General features: G+C 39.5%; 1 protein-coding gene across 5 annotated transcripts in view; it reads left to right on the top strand.

Moving 5' to 3' along the window:
• LOC136858362 (peripheral plasma membrane protein CASK) overlaps nucleotides 1–22166 on the top strand; it is a 429548-nt gene that overhangs the window by 190844 nt on the left and 216538 nt on the right. For 3 of the 5 annotated variants that reach the window (XM_068229003.1, XM_068228999.1, XM_068228998.1), the window contains exon 4: nucleotides 21061–21135. In XM_068229003.1, the coding sequence (XP_068085104.1) occupies nucleotides 21061–21135 (75 nt within the window). The remainder of the gene's footprint in view (nucleotides 1–21060; nucleotides 21136–22166) is intronic. The other 2 variants (XM_068229006.1, XM_068229001.1) reach the window with 1 other exon arrangement.

Genomic DNA, 22166 nt, shown 5'->3' with positions numbered 1-22166 from the left:
ATTGTATATGAGTAGTCATAGAAAAATCTTATAAAATATATGAGAAATCGTTCTTTTCCCGAATGTAATGGTGAATTTTCATTTGATATCTTAGGAGACCTGAAAGAACATTTAAATAAATTACATCCGTAGCTTCAGGGAAATTACATTTTAATTATCACTTGTACTCGTTACATTAAACATTTAAAATTGAAATTGTCTCTACTAAGTGGAAGACACTGCATATTGTATGTCATTATCTCAGCGCAGGAAACTGCTGACCCAGGTAAATCAGCGACATAATGCAATAATCTTGTTTTCACTTTCTTACCAATTCAGTAAAAGATTTCATGTGTTAGACTTGCTCCACAGGGATTTCTGATCTTTTTCACTCCCTTAATCTCCTCATAGTAATAGACGAAGAGCATACTGCATTACATTGTGACTGATTCACCTAAAGTGTAATAATGTGATGCGATTTATGAGTCTGGATGAAGTCTGATACACTTTTGTGAAGATTCACTTGAGAAAGCTTCCCTCAACTCTGTAAGTTAGCTGAAAATATGCTATGCTATTTTCGTTTGGTTCCACCTTCAAATGCGAACAGTTACTTTCAGTACAAACATTTAACAAATACGTAGAGTCGCTCAAAAAATAAAATAATGAGTGCATGGTAGTGTGTAAGTTCTTTGCAGATACATTTTTCTCAGAAACAATTTAACCTATGTGTATATATTTATGATGTTTGTTGTGGTTATCCGCAGGATCTGAATTTTCATGGGAGGTGAGTTATATTTCTGTAATAATTCAGAGTGAGCCTGATAAAATATTACATGAAAGGAACATACGATACCATGCTCTCATTCTCTTTTCAAGCGAGTATACATACATACATACACTCACACATACATACATACATACATACATACATACATACATGCATACATACACCGGACAAAAAATCAGTCACCCTAGTGCGCACGCACAGATGGATCGTTAAGCCTGTACAGATGGCGCAGTACCGGGCGAGTTGGCTGTGCGGTTAGGGGCGCGCGGCTGTGAGCTTGCATCCGGAGATAGTGGGTTCAAGTCCCACTGTCGGCAGCCCTGAAGATGGTTTTCCGTGGTTTTCCATTTTCACACCAGGCAAATGCTGGGGCTGTACCTTAATTAAGGCCACGGTCGCTTTCTTCCAACTCCTAGACCTTTCCTATCACATCGTCGCCATAAGACCTATCTGTGTCGGTGCGACGTAAAGCCACTGGCATCATCATCATCATCAAGATGGCGCAGTGAACGAGTCTCGTGCTCAACCGCAAGCGCACGACCTCTACGTGAGCATAAGGCAGTAGCGATCAGTGAGATACTGATGTTTCAAGCGGACCACGTACGTCAACATGGTTAGATGTAAGGAAGTGACAGCGTGGCAAAAAAGGGGGCAATCGTGTCTGGCCGTGCCCATGGCCATGCGATGCGTGAAGTTGCTGGACTTGTTGGTGTTTCGCAGCGGATGGACTGTTCAACGTCTACCGGCAGTCTTCGTGGCCCACGTCAGAATTGTGGTCAGAAAAAAGATCCTGAATGAGAGGGACCGGAGACGCGTTTCACGGCTTGTGAATCAAAATCGCTTCCAAACCCGACAGGAATTACTACAGTCAGTGAATGAAGGTCCATCCCAACCTGTTAGCTAGATAACATTGCGACGGGAACTGCATGCAATGAACATTTGGAATCGGTCACCTCGCAAGAGGCCATTGCTCACACAGGCACATAAAGCCATACGCCATTTCATTATTTCAGATTATGTTTCGCAAGACTATCAATTCATTTATTTTATTCAAACCATGTTGTAACCAACTCTAGTTTTAAGGTAAACTTAAAGTACATACAGTATTCTGTCCAAGGAGGTGTAATGGATTCTGTTTGAACCTTGTCCTCTGCCCCTTCGAGCTGCCATTGGCCTCCGCGGGTGTAAGTTCTTCCCATACTCATATAACTGGCCGAGTTCGACTGTAGCTCCTTTGAAAAATAGAGTGGTCGACTGAAAATCGAACATCTTTCTTGAATTCACATTTTGAGTTTTGGGTAAACTACCGCTCGTTCTGTCTCATTCTCTACTTTCTGACTTTGTCATCTCCATATGATGAAAGTATTGGCAAACTACCTTTTTTCCCACCTTGCCTACTATGCCTCATTTCAGCGCCGCCATTGTTTTCTTTCTTAAAATATAGGCCTATATTTTGCTGTAACAATATAACATTTGATGGGGCTATTTGGGGATCCAACTAGCGTTTGGGGTGATGACTTAACAGACAGACATACGCATAACTGAAGAAGGACCTCTTTCAGGTAAAAACAGAAAGTGACGGAAAATTACTTCCTAAACTTCGCAAACCTGATACCGTCAGGGCTAGAAGATTGGTAAGACGAGATAGATGGAAGTACTGCAGTGGGTCTGGAATACGTTAGTAGAAGCAGTGGGTTCTTTTCTATTGGTTTTACGTCGCACTGTCTCAAGCAAGTCATATGGCGACGATGAAATAAGATACAGCTAAGACTGAGAAGGAAGCCACCATGGTCTCAAATTAAAGTATAACCCCAGAATTTGCCTGATATGAAAGTAGGAGACCACGGCGAACCATCTTCACGGTTGCCGACATTGGAGTTCGAACCCACCATCTCCCGAATGCAAGCTAACCGCGCAGCTTACTCGCTCGGTGGAAGCAATGTAAGTTCACCTGGTACCTCATGATTGTATCATATCATTCATAATGAACTTTTTATCGTGCGATGTATCATATGTCTCACTTGTTATAGGTCTAAGTTGCTGTATAATCCTACTTCTAAACTTTCTTTAGCGATTTTCAAGATTTCAGTGTGGTATTGGATGATATTGAATTGCAGTGTATTGAACCCTATTCCTGCGACACTGGGTAAACATTTTTCATTTGCTCGATGTATGTACCATCCGATTTTATTAATCGGCAGGTATTAACGCGCGTAGGCCCTATCGAGTATTTATTGCTTTGTTTCATTGTATTGCCTTTATCGGATTGTGCTGAAATATCTGTGAATGCTTCCTGTCTGATGGTATTTTTGGTGGTGACCACATATTACTGGGCTTTAATTACGATCAAGTGGGGCTCATAAACTTAAGATTGTCCGAATATGGCAGGTGGATCTATGAGAGCAATTTTGAATGGAGCTACCACATAATTTATCTGGTCACAATGTAGGCTGATTGATATCGTCTGTTGGTAGATGACGGCCTGTTGACAAATGATGACCGTTATGGACTAGCGTGCTGCCATCTGCCAGCAAATTAGAGCGAGTTGTCGCTCGTTTGGAAGCTGGCGCGCTTTGTGACCAGACAAAGGGTGCGTCCGAGTGAGCGCAGGCCTGGCATGCGTCGCCGTCTCTTTGACAGATCACGTCGTCAATATTCTACCGAGATTCATTTTACCTTCGCAATAATGGAGGTTCTGTTCTCTCCGTGCGAGTGACTTGTTCATTGTCCGCGGTAGTCAGTCATCTCTTCGTTCTTAACCCTGTATATGACAGAAAACTGGCACTGCGTTTTAATTTAAACTTAGCCTGAGTGTTGCCCATAAAATGATGTTAAATTCAAAATATTTACTCTCTTACACAGTAGAGTTGTAACATGATATACCATGAAATTAGTTGAACTGTATTTCTCATTGCATGGCCACTAGTAAAATAATTCATTAACAATATGATAAATAAGAATGATGGTGCACGATGGAACAACTGAGATTTTTAAAAACTTACTAACACCTGACAATTAACAGATTTTCAAAATTTACCTCAGAACAGAAAACATAATACTCTTATATAGTTAAAACTGTGCAAAATATGTTCCAAATATACAATTGTCTTCAAATATTTACCAAATCATCCATCATTCATAAACAACGAATCATAACTGAAGCTGCCAACATGAATAGCTTTGAATTTTTTCCGAAAGGCGCCTGGTTTTTCACTGAATTCATCTGAGCGATGAATAATAATTAACAAAGGTGTGAAATTATTTGATCATCATTCTATGAAGTGTTAATTCGTTTGTAAACATCTTTCCTTTTTACAATTGGCTTTACGACGTCACGCCGACGCAGATAGGTCTTATGGCGACGATGGGACAGGAAAGGGTGGGAAGTAAGCGACCTTGGCCTTAATTAAGGTACAACCACAGTATTTGCCTGGTGTGAACATGGGAAACCACGGAAAACCGTCTTCAGGTCTGCCGACAGTGAAGTTCGAACCCACTGTCTCCCGAATGCAAGTTCACAACTGCGCGCCCCTAACCGCACGGCCAACTCGCTCGGTTTTATGATCATCATACGCGCATATGCATGCAATTAATCTATCTATATACATACAGTATATAAAGCAGAATGTCTGTCTGTATGTTTGTTCCTTATACAAATACACACCGTTCCACCAATTTGAACCAAATTTTGTATACTTACCTTTTAGGACCCTGCGGGTAACCCTATTTACAAGAAATTTCAACATCCCTCTCCTTTCCCTAGATTTATGCCTTTTGACACATTAACATAGGCTAATATAGGCGAAATATTCAATTTGTCGTACAAGGACAAGACAAAGCTCGTTTTAAGCCTCACGACGGGTAGAACAAAACTCGGTGAGGTCCTACGGGCCCCGAAAACCTACCGTGGTAACGTCAGCTCAAGGATTCTGCAGTAGAATACAGGCCTGGTGTTCGAAGTAGGCAAGTGCAAAAATGTAGGCTAGGCCAAGGAGAGATTCTGCTACACATATGACTGTCTCTAAGAAAGCACTGTGGGGGTAAGGGACGGTGGATGATGATGTGGTCGAGGGGATGATACTAAAAAATAATCGAAAACGGTGAATATTACTGTCGAATCCATAGTTTCCGGCGTCAATGAGATGAATAGTGACACTCCGGATATCGTTTAGGTCCAAGTAAAGCACCCATCAGCATGGTGATTCAGAAGGGATGATAAAGAAAATGTCCAAATTCACCGAGATTAATGTTGTTTACACAGTTTTCGGTGTCGCTCGGCTGATTGGTGACAGTCCCAGTGACAGTTGGAATCGTGTACATCTATATATATATAAAATAAGAGTTTTGTCTGTACATTGCTCAGAATTTGAAAAGAATGGTATTTCTGTATCGGTCATGTCCACAGTAACAAGAAAATGCATTTTTTACTTTTCCGTAATTTCTGTCTGTCTGTCTGTCTGTCTGTCTGTATGTATGTATGTATGTATGTATGTATGTATGTATGTATGTATGTATGTATGTATGTATGTATGTATGTATGTATGTATGTACACGCATCACGAGAAAACGGCTGAAGATAATTTAATGAAAATCGGAATGTAAAGTCGGGTGATGAACCGCTACAATCTAGGCTATAAATTATTTTAATCACGCTGAGTGAAATGGTAGTTTAGGGGAAGGCCTGAAATTTAAACCTCAAATATTTATGTTATTAATGGTCGTGTCTTAATGAAAATCGCTAGACAAAGATGGGAAATAAGTCGCTACAATATAGGCTATACACGCTGAGAAAAATGGTAGTTTAGGGGAAGGCCTAAAATTTAATTGTCAAATATTTATTTTATTCGTGGTCGTATCTTCACAAAAATTGGAATGCAAAGTCGGGGAATAGGTCGCTATAATCTAGGCTATCAATAATGTTATTCGCACTGAGTGAAAAGGTAGTTTAGGGGAAGGCCTGAAATGTAATCTATATATATAAAATAACTTGTCCTGACTGACTGACTGACTGACTGACTGACTGATTCATCATCGCAGAGCCAAAACTACTGGACGTAAAGAAATGAAATTTTGGGTATATATTCATATTAAGATGTAGGTGCTCGCTAAGAGAGGATTTTTGGATATTCCTTCGCTAAGGGGGTGAAAAGAGGGGTGGAATATTAAAATTAGTGTGTCTATATCTCGAAACTTTAAAAGTTTACAGATGTAAAAATTGGTATTTAGAATCTTCTTTAAAAATAAGGATACACGTATTTTTTTGTTTTCTGAAAACCCCAATAGGAGGGGTGAAAAAGGGTGAAAATGGGGAAAAATGGGTTGAATGCCTTCAATCAGGATACCGGGCTTACATCTCAGAAACTGAAGATATTACAGACCTGAAAATTGGTACTTTTGATCTCTTTTAAAAATAAAGAAACACGTATTTTTTTTGTTTTTGGAAAATCCAATTAATGGGAGGGTGAAAAGGGGGTGAATTTTAAAAATGAGTGAATCTATATCTCCAAACTTTTAAAGTTTGCAGATGTAAAAATTGGTATTTAGAATCTTCATTACAAATAAAGAAACACGTATTTTTTTGTTTTCGGAAAATCGCAATAGGAGGAGTGAAAAGGGGTGGGAAAAGGGTTGAATGCCTTTAATGAGGCTACTTCTATCTCAGAAACTGAAGATATTACAGACCTGAAAATCGGTGTTTGGGATCTCCTTTAAAAATAAAGAAACACGTATTTTTTGTTTCTGGAAAATCCAATTAAGGGAGGGGGTGAAAAGGGGGTAATATTTTAAAATGAGTGTATCTATATCTCAAAATTTTTAAAGGTTATAGATGTGAAAATTGGTATCTAGAATCTCCTTTAAAAATAAAGAAACACGTATATTTTGTTTTCGGAAAATCCTAATAAGAAAGGAAGGAAAGGTTGAAGAAGGGGTCGAATGCTTTTCATGAGTCTACTTATATTTCAGAACCTGAAGATATTACAGACTTGAAAATTGGTATTTGGGATCTACTTTAAAAGTAAGGAAACACGTATTTTTTCGTTTTTGTAAAATCCAGATATTGGGGGTGAAAAGGGGGGGTGAATTTTTTAAATTGAGTGTGTCTACATCTTAAAACTTTAAAATGTACAGATGTAAATATTGGTAGTTAGAATCTCCTCTAAAAATAAAGGAACACATATTTTTTTGTTTCCTGTAAATCCCAATAGGAGGGGTGTAAAAGGGGGAAAAATGGGTTGAATGCCTTTAATGCGGATACATATATCTCAGAAACGAAAGATATTACAGAACTGAAAATTTGTATATGGGATCTCCTTTAAAAATAAAGAAACATGTATTTTTTAGTTTTTGGAAAATCCAATTAATGGCGGTTAAACAGGAGTGACAACTTGGGGTGAATTTTTTGAAAGACTATATCTACAGAATATCTTGGAATCGTAAAATGTTACAGACGTAAAAAGTGGGTGTTTGAAATCTCCTGTAAATGTAAAGAAACATAGGTGATTTGTTTTTGGAAACTCCACTTAAGGGGAACTCAAAAGGGGTGAAATTTTGAAATGAGAATTTTTACAGTATATCTAAAAAACTTAACATGTTACAGAAGTGAAAAATGGTATTTTTTATCTCTATTAAACATAAAGAAACGTGTATTTTTAGTTTTCGGAAATATCACCTGGGTGGAGGGGAGGGTAAATGTGACTGAAAATGGTGTTGAATTCTTTCAATTAGGCTACTGATATATCAAAAATGCAGATTTTACAGACGTGAAATTTGATATTTTCAATCTGCTTTAAAAGTAAAAATACACGTATTCTCTAAAAATCCAATGAAGCGGGGGGGGGGGGTGAAAGAATTGAAAAATTAATTGGCTTAATTGTATGAGAATACATACATCTAATAAAAACTAAAGTTATTACAGATGTGAAAATTCGTATTTGGATCTCCTTTAAAAACAAAGAAAAACGCGTTTTGGGCGGGAAACCATCTTTGAGGGCGGGAGTGTAAAGGAGTTGAATTCCTTTCATGAGGACACATAAATCAAAAACTGAAGAAGTTAGAGTCGTGATAATTGGTATTTAGAAGATCCTTTACTATTAAAGAAACAAGTATTTTTTTCGGGAAAGTTCACTTAGGGGGGGGGGGGGAGTAGTGTGAAATGAAGTTAAAAAAGTAAATTACTTTTATGGGGATACTCATATCTCAAAACTGAAGGTAATAGACGTGAACATTGGTGTTTGGAATCTCCCTTAAACATAAAGAAACAAGCCTTCTTTTAATTTTTTTTTGGGGGGGGGGCGGTATATAAACTTAACGGCGGTGGGGTGTAGAAGGAGGTGAGACCAATTGATTTTACTGTTATTAATGTACTTATAAGGATCCTCCGTTGCTCAGGCGGCACCGCTCCGGCCTCTCAAAGCTGGGTTCCGTGGTTAAAAATCCCGGTCACTCCATGTGACATTCGTGCTGGACAAAACGGAGGCGGGATAGGTTTTTCTCCGGATACTCCGGTTTTCCCTGTCATCAGCCATTCCAGCAACACATAATAATAATAATAACAATAATAATAATAATGTTCCGGACCGTCGTCAAATGTGCGGACCGCGCTGGCAACGGCTCCTGGACGGGTAATGACTAAGAATGCAGTCCGGCCGCGGGTTCAGTGCCGCCAAATCACCCAATATGACACCACGCCGGATCTCCTGAAGGATTTTATCCATATTAAAAATGATTAACGGAAAAGATGGCAAAGATTTACGGACCCAACTGACCAGGAGGAATACCTGAGCCTAGCCCGGGAAGTACGAAATCGATTGTTGGAAAGGAATATTGAAAAAATGGGAGGAAACGTGCTGTAAAATAATAGAAAACGAGTCAGATCGGGAATTTTGGAGGATTCTCGCAGAAAACGAGTCAGATCGCGAATTTCGGCGGATTATATATCTAAAACAATAAGCATTCAATTATAAATTTCAGTATAATACCGTAGCGAAGCACGGGTATCTTGCTAGTCTATATATAAAATAAGTGTCTTGCCTGTGCATTGCTCAGAATTTGAAATGAATGATTTTCTGTATCTGTCATGTTCACAGTAACAAGGAAATGCAAATTTTACTTTTCCGTAATGTCTGTCTGTCTGTCTGTCTGTCTGTCTGTCTGTCTGTCTGTCTGTCTGTCTGTCTGTCTGTACACGCATCAATAGAAAACGGCTGAAGAGAATTTAATGAAAATCGGTATGTAATGTCGGGTGATGAACCACTGCAATCTAGGCTACAAATTATTTTCTTCACGTTGAGTGAAATGGTAGAGGGTAAGGCCTGAAATGTAACTCTCAAATAAGTTATTTATGTTATTAGTGGTCGTATCTATAAATACTACATAACTAACATAACTTTAGTTATGTCGTAAGTTAGTAGTAGTTGTGTAAGAAGTTATTAAATTTCCGATCACTTATGTCTTATACATTGTTACCGTACCGCATATAATCAGAGATATTCATGAATTTGGATTTTTGTTACTAGGTCCATATCAGCGCCGAGTCACGAGAAAATGTGTAAACAGAATTTAGTGAAAATCGGTATGTAAAGTTTGAGAATAAGGAACTACAGTCTACGATATCAATAATTTTGTAAGACACCCTAATATCACAGAGTCGAAAGAAAACTAATGTGAAGGCCTGCAATATAGAAAGCTCATAAACTTTATCAACAATAACATTACATTGACCATTGTTTGTTGTGATGTGCTTTTTGTCTTCTGTTTCCTCTCATCCCCGATAGATAGGATCACTGCAGCGTACCGAGGCTTTTTCAATTTGCTTGACGTCACACGGACACAGGTCTTATGGCGACGATGGGATAGGAAATGAATAGTGGTGTGAAGGAAGCGGCCTTGGCTTTAAGGTACAGCCTGGTGTGACTGGTGTGAAAATGGGAAACCACGGAATACCATCTTCAGGGTTGCCGACAGTGGGGTTCGAATCCACTATCTCCCGGATGCAAGCTCACAGCTGCGCGCCCCTAACCACACGGGCAACTCGCCCGGTCGTACCGACTGTAACAGCCTGCCTTATATTGGCGGGAAGTAGCTGGGGAGTAAGATAACTTTCTTCTTTAGCATGCCATTCCTCTGGTTCATACATTTTCTGATACTACTGGTACGTAACACACTGGTTCATCATAGTATTCGAGCTATTCAATCCCTACTCTGAGGCACTGATTGGAATGAGCAGTGTGCATATTTAGCGGAATAATGACAGAGGAGTGTTCACGGCAGTCTGCGACCTGGTTATTCCAGCTCTGGAACTTTGGACTCTTAGATCGGCACCGTAGTACAGTTCGTTGAAAGTGAGAAAGTGTGCGGTTTTTAATTTGATCGAGTATTTTATATGATAACATTGCTTTCAATCCCTACATTCCTACTGACGTTTTTGTAATGACCTATGTTGAATTCAGTTAGGAAAACCACAAAGTCAGTCTTTCTGAGAATCCCGTAGCGAAGCACGGGTACATCAGCTATTCATACCTATATTGCGACGCGTAAATACGTTCCGTCTATAACCGGAGTCTTAATGATAGGCAGTATAATAATAATAATAATAATAATAATAATAATAATAATAATAATAATAATAATAATAATAATAATAATAATAATAATAATAATAATAATAATAATGTCAATACAGAGCAAGGTATGAAATTTTATAGTATTCAGTTACGACCTCACATAAAATGCAGTATATAGAAATATAATTACAGAAATAGTCCTACATTACACAGTACCAACAGCTCACAGAAATACCTTATTTTGCAAATGCGTAAATATGCATAAATTCGTGTCCTCGTGCAACTCTTTTCAGGCACCTAGTTGAAATGAGCCGCATATACCGTTTTTACAACATAACAGCCCCAATGACAATCTCACATTTCTGGCAGTATCGGGAATCAAACCGGGAACCCGAGGACGGTGGCTAATAGCACTAACCATTGCACTAAGAACATCATCAGATTCTATCAAGTCAAAAACGAATGTCATTCTTTTTTTAATGGTGTGTATTTTTATTTCTTGTTCAATAGTGGGGCTTTTTTTTTTTACAAGTATGTTATAGAGTAATGAAGGAAAACCTACATACCTGTTTTCCAGTCATCTTGCGGCGGGGATAGGAATTGTGCTGGCTGCCGAAGCCTGTCGCACTCCTCTGGGGCAATGATTAATGACTGACAGATGAAATGAAATGATATTGGCAAGTGTTGCTGGAATGAAAGATGACAGGGAAACCCGGAGTACCCGGAGAAAAACCTGTCCCGCCTCCACTTTGTCCAGCACAAATCTCACATGGAGTGACCAGGATTTGAACCACGTAACCCAGCGGTGCGAGACCGACGCGCTACCCTAGCAGTATTTACCTTCGCTAACATGATATCGTATTAGAAATAAGCCAGACTATTTTTTTCTGAAGACAGAGTTGTTGAATGTGTGCATGAACATCAATCTCATTATCCCCACTACTGATACATAAATCATTACGTTGCCTTTATCGTGAAATGGTAGGGTAGCTAGTGAACCGATGTTTCCCTTATCACATTAACAATTATTTCTCTATTGCTATTTCTGCGAACTGTTTTCCTTGTAAATATGACCACATTGTGCAAGATTGGTAGAATTACGCTGATAGCTGTCATATAAAACACTCTGAAGTCCCACTGTTATTATTTAGTCGGCCATTGCAACACGCGGTGAGACTACAGCAGATTGCGCGGCGACACACGATAAATTACAATGTTCGCTACACTGTAACGGTTCAAATCCCGTTAAAAGGTGATATCTTTATTATTATTATTATTATTATTATTATTATTATTATTATTATTATTATTATTATTATTGTAACTATTATTATTGTTCAGTTCAATTCTGTAATGATGTTCGCTTGCTTGATGGTAGTTAATTTGTTATGTACAGTAAATATGTGTGAGTAGATTAACATTAAAGACATGTAAAAAGTTGCTGCATAATATCAGATATAGATATATTGTGTGAAATAACTTTTGACATTTCAGCATGTTGCAATACTGCTAGCGTAAGTGCCGAGTCATCGCTCTGTCATTGTGTGCATTTAGCGATGTGCTCATTTTTAGGATATACCTACAGCCGCCTTAGGCTTTTTCACAACAACCTGCAACAGTTTGAGTTGGATGGGTGTGAAATCATTGCTATTTTTGGAGATTGCGTAGGTGTGTCAACTAATGGCTATGTACGCTAGCCGTATATTATAGCGTCAGTCATATGGATGGAGAGACTTGGCAAGGAGTGTTGTAGTGAGATGGTAGTGAGGAGTCATATGGATGGAGGGGCCTCAGTAGTTCAGTTAGTTGGAAGCAGTTGGATGAAGGAGTTGAACGGAGAGACTTGCCATGAAGTCAGTGGATACAGAGCCTTGCCATATGGAGTACTAGTGAGATGGCAGTAGTGAGTCAGGGAGATGGAGAGGCAGCAGTCACATGGATACTTAGTCGCCAGTCACCATGTGGATTAAATGTTCGGGGTGTGAATCTAATTTCAAGCCATGCTATATCTCGTCAGTGAAACAAAAAGGATACATAACCAAATTAGGCTTGATATACCTACAGGATAACAATTCAAACGAATACGTCGTAAAAACACTCAAAGTGTTGAAGGTACTGTTTGTGAACTAGCGAGGGATAAATTTCTTGTGCAACCTTTAAATGTTCGGTCAATAGGATTTCAAATTAATGCCTAGATTCTTTCAGTTGTAATGTCATGCTTTTATATTCTCATCTGTTTTATCGCAGCAAGTCTTACTACTTTTTTGACATAATTTAAAGAATATATTTTGTTCTATCAAAATTTATCGTTTTATTTCAATGGTAGAATTAGATAACCTCAAATTTAATGGGGGAAACAAAACGACAATCTCCTTTTCCTAGAAATGAAATGGCGTACGGCTTTTAGTGCCGGGAGTGTCCGAGGACAAGTTCGGTTCCCAGATGCAGGTCTTTTGATTTGACTCCCTTAGGCGACCTGCGCGTCGTGATGAAGATGAAATGATGATGAAGACGACACATACACCCAGCCCCCATGTCAGCGAAATTAACCAGTTATGGTTAAAATTCCCGACCCCGCCGGGAATCGAATCCGGGACTCCTGTGCCCAAAGGCAAGTACGCTAACCATTTCAATCAATCAATCAATCAATCAATCAATCAATCAATCAATACTGATCTGCATTTATGGCAGTCGCCCAGGTGGCAGATTCCCTATCTGTTGTTTTCTTAAACGATTGCAAAGAAATTGGAAATTTATTGAACATCTCTCTTGGTAAGTTATTCCAATCCCTAACTCCCCTTCCTAAAAACGAAATTTGCCTCAATTTGTCCTTTTGAATTCCAACTTTATCCTCATATTGTACCGGTTACGACCTGTACATGAGTATTTTTTAAGTATAAATGACATTTAATTATCACGCGTAATGTTCTGAGCACGCCTGGTTTGTTTACCGTCAGCGGGGCAAGCAAGCGAGTGAAGGACAGCTGTGAGCTTCGACGTAGCCACAGGGGCTAGCTAGACCGCCCGCCCGTCACACCACGTGTTCCCAGCCTGGACTCGTATATTCTAGATTCCACGTCACATCTTCCCGAATGTTCGACGGGGAAAATTTTGTAACTCCCGTAATAATTATGCTAGCGGCTTGAGCGATATGTCATCTTGTTTGGGATCACCTGAACGTCGCAATGCTCGAGTTTTAAGTAAATCCATCGAGGGGTTCAGGAGATATTCAGTCAAGCCGTATTGTGACGTAGACGTCCCGGATCGAATAAAAGGAGGGCCAACTGTAGCCTGTTCGCTCAGTTACAGCTGAGTAGTCAGCGTGGACACTCTCGCTGCTACTATCGTCGTGTAGTGATAGTCCCGACGAGGAACTCTGTAATTTTCTAAGTATTCATAAAGTGAACTTGTATTTTTTTTAAGTGTGGGAGAACGAATTCTTCCAAGTATTCTCAAGTGGACTTGCAATATTTCGAGTGTTAAAGAACATTTTCTAAGTCTTCATAATTGAACTTACAATATTTACGGGTGTTCGAGACTGGAATTTTTCCAATTATTCATGAAATGGACTTGTATTATTTACGTGTGTTAAATTCATAATTGGACTTGTATTATTTACGCGTGTTAAAGAACGAATTCTTCATAAACTGAACCTGCAATATTTGCGAGTGTTAAGAGACTCATTCCTCTAATAAACAGTGATTTATAAACTTTGCTAGTGATGATCTCTGAATGTGCTCAAAGTTCCCGTAAGCATAAATTTGTGATTTTGCCGGTACTGGTTCAAAGACTTATAAACTTTGCCGGTGATGAACTCTAACTTCATTCAATGTCTTTAAAACATGAATTTAGGATTTCGCCTGTGTTAATTCAAAGACTTGGATACCTTGCCAGTGATAGACTGTAAATTTATTCATGTGGATGGACTTGTGTTTTTCGTCACTCAAAGACTTGTATATTCGCCAGTGTTGATTCAAAGACTTATAAATTTCGCCAGTGATAGACTATAAATTTATTCATGTGCATGGACTTGTGTTTTTCGTACATGTTCACTCAAAGACTTGTACATTCGCCAGTGTTGATTCAAAACTTTATAAATTTCGCCAGTGATGAACTTTAAATCTATTCAGATTTTCATGTGGATGGACTTATGTTTTTCGTCCGTGTTCATTCAAAGACTTGTACCTTCGCCAGTGATGAACTTTAAATTTGGTCATAGTTTTATGAGAAGGGACTTGTGTTTTTTTTGGCCAGTATTTATTCAGAGACGAAGACTTTTGCTAGTGATGAACTCTGAAATTATTTTCCTCGTATACAGAGACATATCATTTTACGAGTGTTAAATTTTGAAAGTCTTGACGAATAATAACCAGTGACTTCGCTAATAGGTTAATCACCCAAGGTTTTTATGAACTCAGATTTATCAGTACTGCGAGTGACCTAGGAGACATCAACCCTCTCAGTCACATTGGACTGAGGTAGTAAATGATTATCTGCAACATCACCAGGATTATCGGGGTTCAACCTGGGCCTATAAAGTTCGAGGCATCTCTACCTTCTACCAACCCAGCCAGTCCAGCCGCTTTGTACGGAGTCCCTGGAATCTTCTGGAACGTGTTCCAACCTGCTCGGATTGGTGAACTGGAGAATCCGAACCATATTATAGGACTATGTGGAAGACAACTTATATCTACCTGGAGGTGATGTGCAATTTCATGTCTTATATGAATAAACTCAAACTCATGTTCAGTCAGAGTCAAAGTTTTCTTGTAGATAAGACCCTACCTCCTGTACCGAGCCCTAGCTACTAGTCACCCAGTTTTAGCCCTGAGTACTATATTCTTGCTTACTTTAAAATATAATCTGAGAGTCGGGCTCTTTTACGGGCACAATATTGTGATCTTTCCTACTTTTAAAGACACCACTCAAACTTATTCGTCTACTGATGTCATTCCACGCCATCTCTCCACTGACAGCTCGGAACATACCACTTAGTCGAGTAGCTCCTTTCTCCCAAGTCTTCCTAGCCCAAACTTTGTAACATTTTTGTAACGCTACTCTTTTGTCGGAAATCACCCAAAACCAGTCGAGCTGCTTTTCTTTGGATTTTTTCCAGTTGCGACTTACACACACTGATTTAATTAAAAATATAAAATTGAATTATAATGAAACCCTATTAAAATAATATTCATTAAATAAGATACTCAATCGTCGGACTATGTACTCACACTTAGTTCTTACCTGATTACCTGATTTAGCCATGGAGCCGCACCCTTTTCCTAGAACCTATATGTTATGCTGTCTAGAGATATTCAAGACTCTCATTATATTACTGCTGCATTGAGTTGCAGCTGGCGCCTATCAAATACTGTATGTGTAAGTAATCAGGTAAGAACTAATTGTGAGTACATAGTCCGACGATTAAATATCTTATTTAATGAATATTATTTTATAGTGTTTCATTATAATTCAGTTTTATATTTTAAAATTAAATCAGTGTGTGTAAGTCGTAACACGCAGCGCGGCGGTGCATTTCTCCCATCAACGCACGGAACCTATAGGTTGGCATCAGGAAGGGCGCCTATCCGTAAAACTGGGCCGAAATCCACTTCACGTATTGAAATGGCGTATGGCTTTTAGTGCCGGGAGTGTCCAAGGACAATGATGATGAAGACGGCACATACACCCAGACCTCGTGTCAGCGAAATTAACCAATTAAGGTTAAAATTCCCGACCCTGCCGGGAATCGAACCCGGTACCCCTGTGACCAAAGGCCAGCACGCTAACTATTTAGCCATGGAGCCGGGCACTTCACGTATTGACAACAATAAGTAAGAGAAAATACCAGGAAGAAGAAGGAGACTGTTAGGTAAACTCTATAACATGAAGAAGGACTATAAGATGACACAAACTGTTACTAGTCTTTAAAATAGATTAGCTGCATCCCCAGGTCAGTACAGTCGTTCAAGGAAACAAAAGAAAGGTCTGCCCAAGGAAGTGATCCTACCTTAATTCTATTCAGTATTTATACGAAGCTGTTTTAGTTGATTCAGAAGACGAAGATGGCGTTGAGGAGGGGACATCACCGAAAAAAAACCGCAAACGCATAGATAATTTTCTTTACAATTGGCTTTACGTCGCACCGACACAGATAGGTCTTATGGCGACGAAGGGATATGAAAGGCCTAGGGGTGGGGAGGAAGCGGCCGCGGCCTTAATTAAGGTACAGCCCCAGCATTTTTCTGGTGTAAAAATGGGAAACCACCGAAAACTATCTTCAGGGCTGCCGGCAGTGGGAATCGAGCCCACTATCTCCCAGATGCAAGCTCACAGCTGCGCGCCCCTAACCGCACGGCCCGGTGGAAAAGATATTAGCCTTAGTGGGGAATTAGGGATTGGTCATTACAGTCAATACTGTATGTGTAAGTAAGCTGCACTCTTTTTCATATTGTACCTATGTATTCTAAGGTATTGAAAGTGGTCAGTTTTACCTTCAATAAAAACCAGTTCACCGACTCCATTCGTCGACATGCACCCCCACATTACTACATGCCCACTGCCATCCTTCACTGTTGCTTTCAGGTTTTTCTCTTAAAGCTCAGTATTAGGACGCCGCCAAACTGTTATCCTCTCATCAGACTGAAATATGTTAAATCTACTCTCATAAGCAAATATAACGTCATTCCACCACTCATTGTCCTCTCTAACATGCTCTTTGGCAAACAGCGTTCTCTTTCGATTTATTTGGTTTATGAAGGGCTTCCTTCTTGCAATACGACCGTGAAAGTCTCTTCTGAGCACTCTCCGTGTTGTTTAGGGATGGACTTTCTTTCCGGTGTCTGCGTCAGTCTGCGTAACGAGGTTTGGAGCATTGGACTTGGGTTCCTTTTTTGTCTTTCTGGTGATATAACACTCTTCTCTCACAGAGAAAGTTCTTGGACGTCCCGTGTGCGGTAGATGTTCAATCCTATCTTCCTCCCGGAATCTTGTGATAATATCAGAGACTGTACTTTTCTTCATTTGTAACATTTCAGCAATGTGACGACAACTTTTACCTTTGGCATGGTGGAAAAATTGCTAGCTGCCGCTGTTCGATTGCACTCTCTCTTCCTCTGCGGGCGATTTTCTCTTAAGTTGTGCACAGTACTCTAACTCACTGAATGTTTACGTTCATACTGTCCGTGGCTCTCCTACATACAGTGGCTCAAAAAAGTATTGGTCTGCCCATAGCCATGGTATGAACGGAACTGTATGGTACAAATAATGGTGCATATAATGGAATTATACATATGCAGATATGTAAGACAGTCAAGTACATCAGTAGGTTGAATATAGAGCCAAGAAGATTCACGCTGTTTGCAAACGGACCAGTAATACAACGGCGTGCGTCATTACACGCCAAACAAGTATTGATCTAGTACACATCATCGTGACATCGTGCTGTCTGCCGCATCTGGCTTATTGTGTCTGTGCTGACACGTCGGAAGGTAATATTCAGCACTTTTTCCATGTTCAGCTAGCAATGGGAAGGAAAATGAGAAACAACCGTGGAAGAAAGGAGGAATGTAGTGCGACTATTTCAAGAAGGTAAATCTTTCAAGGACCTAAGTGAAATTATTGGAAGAGCTCTTACAACTGTTAAAAATGTTGTGTGCAGGTACAAACGAACAAAGACAATAGAAAATGGACGAAGAAGTGGTCGTCCCTTAAAGTTATCAGTACAAGACAAACGGCAAATTGTGCGTAAAATGGCCCAAAATCCTCAGCTAAGTGCGCCGAATATAACAGCTGCGTTACAACAAGATGTAGGAGTGCAAGTGTCATCTGAAACCATCCAAAATGTGCTACGCGGAAGAGGATATGCGAGTAGAACAGCCCATAGAAAGCCGTACATCAGTAAGGCTGACAGAAAGAAGAGACTTGCGTACGATAAAGAGCACAGAAATGCCAGCTATGAGGATTGGAAGGCAGTCGTTTTTACTGATGAGAGTAAATTTACCCTCTTCAGGTCAGACGGACGAGTGACTCTGTGGAGGAAGACGAATTCTGAACTTGAAGAGAAGAACCTGACAGCTACTGTGAGACATGGAGGTGGTTCCCTGATGGCGTGGGGTTTCATGAGTGCGAATGGTGTAGGTGAATTGGCCTCTATTGAAGAGACTATGGATCATGAAACATACAGTAACATCCTCAAGACACATCTTCCATCAAATGTACAAAAAATGGGACTCTCAGCAAAGTACACGTTTACGCAAGATAACGACCCCAAACACACAGCCCTGAATACGAAGCTATGACTGTTATATAATACACCGCGTTGGATGGAAACTCCAGCACAGTCTCCCGACATCAATCCCACCAGGAATTTGTAGCACTATTTGGAGCAAAACGTGAGAAAGCATGCAATATCAAACAAAGCTGACCTGAAAGAAGCCTTACTCAACAATGGAGTAACATACCAACGAAAACTACGGAAACCTTGGTACGATTGATGCCAAATAGGTTAGCTGAGATTATAAAGAGGAAAGGAGGACCTACCAAGTACTGAAACGTTCACGAAGGAGCAAGTAATTGCGTTATGTTAATTCAGACCAATACTTTTTTGGTGGCAACTGAAAATGATTGTTTTAAGTTATGGCTTCTTAGTTATATGGACATGGAAGAATTATGTTTTTCTTACAATGTACATGTTATACAAGATGATAAATAATTAGGGATTATAGTATATGTCAATTTTTATCATCATTCCCTTAGATTCCTTGTCCTCATACGTAGCATATCTAGACAGACCAATACTTTTTTTGAGCCACTGTACGACCTCTCCATGGCAACTGACTTGTGTCCGAATAATTTTGTTGAAGCACGTTAACTGCGTTCTGAGGTTCCAGGGTCACTGGTTCTCTTCTGTTAACTAAAAGTACACATTTCAACGCCGTGTTGAATCTGTCAAACTGGGTTCTGTCAGAAACTAGTTTGCGTGTACAATATTTGCTCTGAAATATAGGGACAGTGTGTAGCAAAGGCTATAATTACTAACGTGTCCGAATAATTATGTGAGTCACTGTATGCACAAATTGAATACATACCGAAAGGAACTACGTATCATTGCAAGTCATGTGATCGTGGACTCTTACAATAACTAAAATGTTTAGTCCGTCGAATGGAATCATTGACCAAGTAAGGAATTTACACGGCCAGTCAAAATTAAAACCCCAAAACAGACTTTTCATTATAACTAGTCAAACGCTAGCGCATTACCAATTACAAATTGATTGTTTTGTACCAGTGCTGAAATGTGGTTGGAAAGCGGGTGGTTATTCCATTACTGACAATGTACCACAATTTCATACTGTCTCGCAAACTAATGTTCATGATTTGACTGATAAAAGGTGTGCTGGAAATAATTGTTCCAATTTTCCGTTTATAAGGTGAGCACATTGTCTTGTGTTTTTTTATTCACATTTTGTGTTAGACTTTCACTATCATGCCATGGACAAAGAACCAATGCCAGACTGTGTTAGAATAAGGTCATTTGTTGAGCACTTTGAATTTGTATGTTAAGTAGTGATTTCTAAACCTTTGTATTGTGTATTTATTCCACAATGAATTCATCTTTGTTAATAAAATATCCCAACTAACGTCAGTCTTAACCCGCCTACCCGTGTACACAACTGTAAGCAGATAGTGGAGAACCGAACGAGTGGAGAGGGAAGGCGAGGCAAGACTGCCGCTGGCTGTGATCGCTGACGTGTGCGGGCATTTACTGTACAATTCAGGGCGCGCACCGCCAACTTGGAGGTTTCAAATGCCCCCTTAAAAAGGAGCAGCCAAAAATTAGACCTCCACTGCCTGTCTCAGCTTAAAAAGACCTTCACGAATATGTAAAAATCAAATCGAAATTCGCCGTCCGACTTTGTACCGTTCCCTCGTTAGAGATATTCCTGTAGCGTCAGCCCGTATCGAAGATGTCCATTTAGACGCTGTCCGGAATGTACATAATATTCGTTGGAACACAGGCACTTGTACAACAAATCATCAACCGTTCATCTGTTACGCGAGTATTACAAAACAATGAATTGGGTATATCCGCGCCATCTGCTGTTACAACAGAAGCTTCACGGTCTGACTTCGATACTTCGGGAATATTTTTTTCATGGATATTACACAAAAGAACAGTGTAGCGGCCTTTGTATCAATAGTCCTTTTCTCGGGTGAATCACGATTGATGCATTCATTACAGTTTCTATAATTGAATTACCACTGGCGGTAACAATTCCGTCTGTACTGGCCTGTCTCGGACTGTAGCGGATTCCGTTTATTGCTGTTTTAACATTGAGAATTTCAACTTGGTTTCACCGTTAGTCTCTTCACAGTTACCAACAACAGTAGGGTACAGTGCAGGTAATCTATATTTTCCAATATTTTGTGATAATCTTCCCGTCAAAATGCCTATGGCTCTCTAGGTTTGCAATTTTATCAACAGACAGCGTAACACGAGTTCTCCTCAAACTGTGCTGCTGTAGAGATCCCTCCCACCACGCACCGCCAGCAACACTTGGGCACTTCTCTCTGATGGATCATTAATCTACGTGTTCAGAGATTATCACAACCATTAATGACAGGGTTTTTGCAGTAGACTCACTATTTATTTATTTATTTATTTATTTATTTATTTATTTATTTATTTATTTATTTATTTATTTAAGTGTGTGTGTGTTTCTTTTGTTCCAGCGCGAGGCAAGAGGTTCGGTAACGTTCAAGATTGTTCCCTCATACCGCAGCGCGCCCCCTCCCTGTGAGGTACAAGTAAGCCCGGCTTATTTACCATTCATTTGAAATTCTTAAGATCGCAGCATCTCTGGATTATCAGTGCGGGGATTTATTACTTCCTTAAATGATGAAAATAAGTTGATGTAAATTTCACTTGAGTCTCAAAATTAATTGGAATATCAATTTCACTATTGCTTATCTGTAATTCATGACAGACAACGTACATATTAACCACCAGACTATTTGTGACTTTTAAGTGAATCACACATATTTTATAAATAGTACACCAAATGTCTCATTCTCTCATTTCGCTACACAGGAATTGAGTATTGAGTATTATTGAGTATTATCTTTTAAGTACACTACAGCTCGGTAATACGACAACTGTTGTTTTCAGTTCGTATGTGATCTACATAAACTGTTATAGTCTAGATATTAGCGTAGTAGTGTACAGTGCGAACCACATATTCTTCATTTATTACCTACTTACAATTTTTTGTTATCACTGCCAATACTTGCATGGCGGTAAAAGTATTAGCTGAAGAACTATTATTTTGAATCTGGCCTTCAGGTTTGTTTGAACCGTGGAAGAGCTCGTTGTTGTTGTTTGAGTCATCAGTCCATAGACTGGTTTGATGCAGGTCTCCATGCCACCCTATCCTGTGCTAACCTTTTCATTTCTACGTAACTATTGCATCCTACATCTGCTCTAATCTGTTTGTCATATTCATACCTTGGTCTACCCCTACCGTTCTTGCCACCTACACTTCCTTCAAAAACCAACTGAACAAGTCCTGGGTGTCTTAAGATGTGTCCTATCATTCTAACTCTTCTTCTCGTCAAATTTAGCCAAATGGATCTCCTCTCACCAATTCGATTCAGTATCTCTTCATTCGTGATTCGATCTATCCATCTCACCTTCAGCATTCTTCTATAACACCACATTTCAAAAGCTTCTATTCTCTTTCTTTCTGAGCTAGTTATCGTCCATGTTTCACTTCCATACAATGCCACGCTCCACACAAAAGTCTTCAAAAACATCTTTCTAATTCCGATATCAATGTTTG

This window comes from Anabrus simplex, chromosome 1, assembly GCF_040414725.1.
Source record: "Anabrus simplex isolate iqAnaSimp1 chromosome 1, ASM4041472v1, whole genome shotgun sequence".
Taxonomy (NCBI): domain Eukaryota; kingdom Metazoa; phylum Arthropoda; class Insecta; order Orthoptera; family Tettigoniidae; genus Anabrus; species Anabrus simplex.
Note: the sequence above shows the minus strand (reverse complement) of the source record. Positions and strands in the feature narration are given on the sequence as shown.